The sequence below is a fragment of the Aphis gossypii genome, unplaced genomic scaffold (assembly GCF_020184175.1).
Source record: "Aphis gossypii isolate Hap1 unplaced genomic scaffold, ASM2018417v2 Contig00429_ERROPOS248183, whole genome shotgun sequence".
Lineage (NCBI taxonomy): Eukaryota > Metazoa > Arthropoda > Insecta > Hemiptera > Aphididae > Aphis > Aphis gossypii.
In genome coordinates, this window is record NW_026083100.1 from 3,898 (window position 1) to 11,518 (window position 7,621).

Sequence of the window (7,621 nt, forward strand, 5' to 3'; positions counted from 1 at the left end):
TGTGCTTACGCTAACGAAAGCCTTTTCATTTATTGTTTTAACAAGTTAATAAACGTATCAATTATCTTATTAATCTATTGTTAACTTATATACCTCATCTCTCCAACCTACGGCGGAACGTGAATTCGTCGTAAAAGAAGCGTGCAGTAACTATCACTGGTTACTACACGCCTACCTATGATATTACTAAGTATATTATTTGATGATATTAATGTGAATAAAGTTATTATTATATTATAACCTGTTTACATGGAATCTTATTTTAAATTTTAAATCCTTAGCTATATTTTACATCTGCCTTTTAAACAATATATTAGGAGTCTGCTATTAAATTTTCAATAATTTTTACCCAACAATTAAAATTTTATTGATATTTATAGAAAAAAAATGGAAACTGAAAATGTCCGAAAACAACTCAGAATAAGTCAAAATGTTATGGTGTATAGAAAATGCTAATATAAATATTCAGTCAAAATTTCATGGATCTACTTTCATTGCTTTTAGAGTTACACCATAAACCAAAATCGATTTTGTCGAAAATTGGTTTTGCGTAAAAATTCACGTATTATATTCGCTTCGCTCAGAATCTAAAATTGAAAATATAATACTATATTGTGCATACTGCGTAAGTTAAGCTTAGAATAATTATGAACAAACTTGAGGGTTATTCAAGAATCTAAAATTTACGAGTTTTTAAAGTTTTAATTTTTCCGAAATCCAAAATTTAGCGTAAAAAACGATTTTCTAGCAAAGGAATTTTGATTTTTGTTATAATTAAAAAAGTACCTAACCATGCCGTATGCAAACGCCAATCCGTCCTAATTTAAAAATATATTACTTGAAATAAAATTAAATACCTATACAACAATATTTAAAAGTAATATATCCTATACTAACAAATCATCTCCATTCAAAATCGTTTTTCGTATACAATTTAACACATACATTATAGTGACCAGATGATATCTAGATGTACAGCAGAGCGAGTTTCCGGTTATTTTATTTTTGAATTTCATAATTTTAATTGGTATATAAAATATATTTCATTGTATAGATCTACAAGTTATGTAAATAAAATTTCAATTGAAATAGAAAATGGTCCAAATTAATGTGAAACACAGATACCGTTAGTCACGAGTAGTACACCATTAAATAATACTTACATAAATGTCAGTGACCAGGAAATATCTAAAATAAATAGTCATGATCTTAAAATTGCCGAAGAAGATACATGTAAAACTCCGTAAGACTTAATTTTTAAATGGTGTGCCTAACTTATTTACTGTATAAAAATATTATAATTTATAGTGATCTGAATTTTTAAAATGGAGGACGGCGAATTGTTGATATGAAACATGTATTCAAACAAATTCAAAATCCTAATAATCATATTCGTGGTGTTGATTGTACATTTATGGATGTTGAATTTGTAAATGAAATCTGTATGGGATTTGAGACACGTTGGTATTTTAAATATAAAATGTGCAATAAGGAAACTGTATTAACTTCGGAAAGTCGAGATCTTAGTTATATTCCAATAAACAAGGCTGCTGTAAATGGAACTATCGCAATCGGTATAGGATATATTCAATTAGCAGAATTATCAGCGAGTTTAGATATCCCATGTATGTCTCCTACAACATTCATGAGTTATAATAATGTGTTAAGTAAACATGTAAAAGATTCTGCATGGGACGCTATGAAGCTGGCTGGTATTGAGGAAAAACGCTTAGCAATTGAAGCTGGTGACGTAGATAAAGATGGTACTCCTATGTGTCTTGTGATAGCTGATGGCCAATGGAGTAAACGCAGTTACAAAACCAAATATGATGCGTTATCAGGAGCGGTATAAATATTTACCATTTCATTCCGTTGTCTAATTTTGAATAATTTAATGTTGAATAAAATGTCTTAAAAAACAATGTTATAGGCTACAATTATTGGTTACCGAAGTAAAAAATTTTGTTTTGTGGAATTCGAAATCGGTATTGCGTTGTGTGTGAAAGGGCAAAAACGATAGGAAAAGAACCAAATACCCATGAATGTTTTTTAAATTGGTCTAAAGGTGCCACACGCATTGAGGCTGATGCTATTTCCGAAGGGTTTTTATGCAGTATAGAAATGCATGGACTGAAGTATAATAAATTAATTGGTAAATATTACCATCGATTATAATTTTTTATGGTTATAATATAATCTGAAACTTTATTTTAAATTATTACTAAATACCTATTTAAAAAAATATGCCCCTGTTGCCCCCCCCCCCCCCACAGGTACGCCACTGTCTAATACTTTATTTTTCATGTTGACATTATGTACCTTAATAATAGGAGATGGAGATAGTAGCGTAACGAAAAAATTGAACGGTGTAATGCCATATGGTCCAAACGTATTAATAGAAAAAATTGAGTGTCGCAACCATATTCTCCGTAACTATGGACAAAAGCTACTCGGAATTACGAAAAAAACAGAATATCCTTGTTTTATACGTACATTTATTATTAGGAATATAATGAGATTTAGAACTGCTGTAACAAAAGGAGTGAAATACAGAAAGAACTTAAGTGAATCTTATTATGAAAAAATTGAGGGTAAGAAATAACAAAATTAAATTTTGAGTTAGAGTTAATTTTGCCGTAAAAATAGTTAACTAATACTAAACTTGTTTTAGGTTTAAAAAAAAATATTTCGAATAGCCCATATCATATTTTCGGTGAACATTCTAGATGTGAAAAATATTTTTGTACTGGGCCAAAACTGAGTGAAAAAAACTAAGTGTCTGAGATTGAAAAGTGTGGACTCATGAATGAAATAACTTCTGCTATTCGATGTGTTATTAACAATGCAAAAAGTTTTTTATATGATGTTGACAATAATTATTGTGAACAATTTAACAGCATAATAAATAAACACATCGCCGGCAAAAGAAAAAACTTTACTCAACGACAGTCGTATATTATTCGAGTTCAAGCGGCTATTGTTTCTTTTAACTCGGATGGCAGTTTTATTAGAATGATGCATAAAAAAATCACAGAAAAAAGTCCAGGTTAATTACATAATTTGTTTTTGTTAAATTTTGCAAAATTTTCTAATAATATCTATAAGTTTTTAAAAAATAAATTGTATTACAGGAATAATCGGCAAAAAATTTTTAAAATACACTAATGATAAGAAAATATGTTTAAAAAAACAACGAGCTCTTTTTGCGTTAAATGGAAAATTTAAACAAAAAAAATGTGTATCAAAAGGTCCTGATGAACACTATGGGTTAGCCCTACCTCTATTAGATATTTTGTCAGAAGATGAGTTCCGAATAAAAAACATGAATTTATTCAACAAATTACACTATCTAAATCTCAAAAATTAATATTAGAACGAGAAACCAGAGATCAATCGAATAGTCAAAAGTGGTTTGCTGAGAGAAGAACCGTTTAACAGCATCCAACTTTGGAAAAGTATGCAAGATGCGTCCTCAAACGTCTTGCAAATCAACTGTCTATGACATTCTTTATAGTAATATAGCCACTAAAGCCACGGAGTACAGAAAGAATACCTAAGAATTTGCTATGAAATATCTGAAGAAAGAAATCGGAAAAGAAATACAACGATGTGGATTGTTTATTGACAATTCTATTCCGTATTTAGTAGCTACTCCTGGTAAAGCATATTTTTATTATAATATATAGTTAATTAATTGGTACAAATTTTAATTTAATATATTATTTAATAACAGATGGATTAGTGGATGACAACTTCATTGTCGAAATTAAATGTCCGTATTCAGTAAAAGACTATGATTCTTTAGAAGAGTCTATTGAAGCAAAAAAGGTTAGTGTTTGATGTCTGTTTTTAAATTGTTTATCTAATATTTTTAACCGAAAAAGAGTTTACAAAATAGGAAAATAAATAAAAAAAGTCAAATGATTATTGGCTTCACTTATAATCTAAAATGTATTTACTATTAAATATTTAGATTTCATACTTAACCATGACAAATGGTAAACATTGTTTAAAAAAAGAAAGTAATTATTACTTCCAAATCCAAGGACAAATACGGATTACCAATAGAAAAAAATGTTACTTTTTGGTATACACTCCTAAGTGGACCTTTTTGGAAATTATTGAGTTCAGTGAATTATTTTGGGAAGCTAAAATGGAGCGGCAATTAATTTTGTAAGTATCTATAATGTTGTTATATTGAAATATGTTATATTTATAATAATATCAATAATTATGTGTGATTTTGAAATATTTTAGATTTTATGAAGAATGTTTACTGAGAGAAATAATTGATCCTCAATACAGTAAAAAGTTGCTCAAAAGTGATATAGTAGATACCGTATATATAAAAGAAAATATGAATAAGTTTACTTTATCAAAGAGTTCAAAAAAAAAATAATAATACAATAACATATGAATAATAAGACAATAAAATATTTTAAATAAATACAATTATTTCTAATTACGCTATATTTATTTCAGTATTATTTTACTATATTTTACTATTGTAATAAATAAAATATTTGTGTACTTTTGTATATTTTTTAGTACATTTATACAGGCTCGGACTGGCCTGGACCGCTGATCAGCGATTGCTGACGGGGCCCTCAACTAGTCGGGGGTTCGGGGCCCTTGCCTTGTCGATTTATTATTTTATTACATTTTTGTTTTAGATTTCATAATAATTTAGGAAATACAAATGCAAAAGGGATCAAAAAATACTTTTACTATTTTTAAATTATTTTAAATAATATTACTAATATAGCTGGTAACATATTACTATATTGGTATAATAGTAAATAGTAGATCAAACCAGTACAATTTCGACTTCCCAATAGTACCTATTATTATTTAGTTATTTACTATTTAAGTTCTATTAATAAATTTGTTATTTGTTGGCCGCCTGCAAGTGGCGTATGGTCAGAATTGAATTAGTATTAGTAGAATACATGGTTCTATTTTTGGAAATTCTGAACACTTATTACAGATAACAAAATATACGTATTTCTTGTCTACGGTATATTTGGGTGATTAACACTAAAATTAGCAAAATCGTTGCGTCAAAATATTATTTTGTCAGTATAACACGATTAGTTATTAGATGCGCATCATAATAATTTATAATAATTTAAGTCAGTGTCTACATTTTATTTAAATAAATTGTGTTTTATTTTAATGTTAATTGTTTATTTATTGTTTATTAATTTGATATATTGTAATGCATGAAAGAAAATATCAGTGTGGTGCTGATAAAAGGAAAGCAAAACAAAAAGAAGAATTAAAAAAATGTGCGAATGACCAACGGCAAAAAAAACTTTGTTTCATTCCACAAACGGAAGGTAAGACCACTTTTATTACTCAATAATGTGCCCTCTGTGGAGAGATACTCCTATATTCATTTTTGTATAAGAAAATAATAATGCTGAAAATGTCCTTGGTTTGCTAAACACCCAAGTCGAAAAACATAAATTGGAACAAATCTGTAAGGCACATGCAAATAATTGACGGAAATTAATTTTCTCTTGTTCGTTGATTTTACTAGGGAGAGCAACAGTCCCGCCTAAGTCACTAGTTAATGATTGCGTGATCTATTCAGAGTCCTCTAACAAACACAATATTTCTGTAATTAATTTGAATGAATCCAATGACAGCAATATATTGGACAAAGATAAAAGTGTTCAATATTCAAAAGAAAATTGTGCAGACAACAATATACAACAATCAGCTTCTTTTAATCTAAGTAGTTTAGCATTTTTTATTAGACCTCCTTGCAATGATACAGTAGAAGTCAAATTAGCCTTTTTAAAAAATCATCCTATTCAACCTTCTGTATTAATTAATGATAAACTTTCATTTGACCCCAATAAGGTATATTATCAAAATATTGAAACTTCAGATGACCAACATCAAGATAAAATTCCACGTAAATGATTGTCTTATTATTTTTACACTAAAAAAATATATTGCACTACTTGTATGGCATTCAGCCCAATATGTGAAAAAATTAGCAATTTAATATCTGGACTAAATGTTCCTAATTCTTAAAATGTCTATAATACATTAAAAATACATGAATTATCACAAACACATCGTGAAGCAGTTTCTGCATTGCTTAGAGCAAATTTAAAAAAAAAATTGATAATTGTATTGATTTTAATTTAAAAGAAATACATTCTAAAGAAGTAGAACATTCTCGCTTAGTTATTAAAAGGCTAATCGATATAGTTTTGTTTATTGGTAGACAAGGAATATCTTTTAAAGGTAAAGACGAAGCGGCTTATAGTCCAGAAGATAAGTCTGTTAACCATGGTAATTTTTTAGAACTTGTGATGTTACTTAAAGATTATGATGTGTTAAATTAACATGTTAAAAAATGTATAGAGTTAAGCAAAAAGCGTAAAGAAAAAACAATGAAAGAAATGAATAATAAGTTTTCCCAGGTCCATGGCCATGGTAGAGGATCTTTGGTCACATTTTTATCAAAAACATTTATGAATAAACTCATATTATTAGCAATTGGTCAAATAATGCAAGAAAGCATAGTCAATGAAATTAAACAAGCCCAAATTTTTAGTATCCTTGTTGATTCAACTCAAGATGTCGCAATCTTAGATCAACTAGCTATATGTGTAAGATATACTTTAAAAAATATACAAATCATATATATTTAATATATATAAATATACATATTTTTGGATTTGGTGATGGAATAGCTTCGAGTAGTAGATGTGAAAGTAATTTTAATCATTTAAAAAATAGAGTTTTTAAAAATGAAGTTTTACCTATTAGAGTAGACAGTTTTGTTGAACATATTTTAAAATATTATCAAGGTGATCATCTACTGCTGAATGCATTAAGTAATGAAAAATCACCAATTAAAAATCCATTGAGTGATTTATCATTATTAAATAAAAATAGAAATGAAAAAAGTAAGTACCATTATGAATAACTTACCACTAAAGAATTAAATAGCAAACAAGACCTGTTTTGTGATATTTCTTCTGAAGAGTTGTCAGATGAAGAAAATGATTTGATTTTATGTATAGCATGTAATAATGGAGATAAACCTACTGGGCTTCATCGCTGTAATAAGTGTAATAAGCCAGTGCATTTATTTGGCTGTTCTGTTGCTGTGAAAAATACTGAGGAAGGTTGTGGTGAAGCAAGATTGTGTTTGGATTGTAAAAACATTGGTAAAATAAAATATAATGAATCATCGGCAGTAAAAGTTTGAAAAAAAAAGGAAGTATTCAAGATCATTCCATAACAAAAATTCGTTCATCTAAATCATATTTTAATAAACAACCGGGATTTAACAAAATTGATTTAAATCAAAAAGGAAATATTACATCAGTAGCATTATTAAAAAATGGTTATTGTTTCCAAAACAAACCAATATATGTACCCGGACTCGATAAAATTTTACTTAATAATACTTGTGCTGCTGATTCCATTTTATCAATTTTGGTTATTTCTACTATAAAAGTAATGCATACAATCTATTTTTAAATGAAAAAGTAAAATCAAAGGATCAAACAGCAGATTTTGTTTTAAAAATAATTGGCACAAAACCCAAAAAAATAATGTACATGGACAGAGTTTATTTATTATGTATGCATTA

General features: G+C 27.9%; 1 protein-coding gene across 1 annotated transcript; it reads left to right on the forward strand.

Annotated features, from left to right (window-relative positions):
- Positions 1-1,348: 1,348 nt before the first annotated feature.
- On the forward strand, positions 1,349-1,957 carry LOC126554072 (uncharacterized). Its single transcript, XM_050209183.1, has one exon. The coding sequence runs from the start codon at positions 1,349-1,351 to the stop codon at positions 1,850-1,852; it is 504 nt and encodes a 167-aa protein (XP_050065140.1). The 3' UTR covers positions 1,853-1,957.
- Positions 1,958-7,621: the final 5,664 nt, after the last annotated feature.

Coding starts and splice junctions, on each gene's coding strand:
- LOC126554072 (XM_050209183.1), top strand. CDS start 1,349: ATGAAACATGTATTCAAACAAATTCAAAATCCTAATAATCATATTCGT.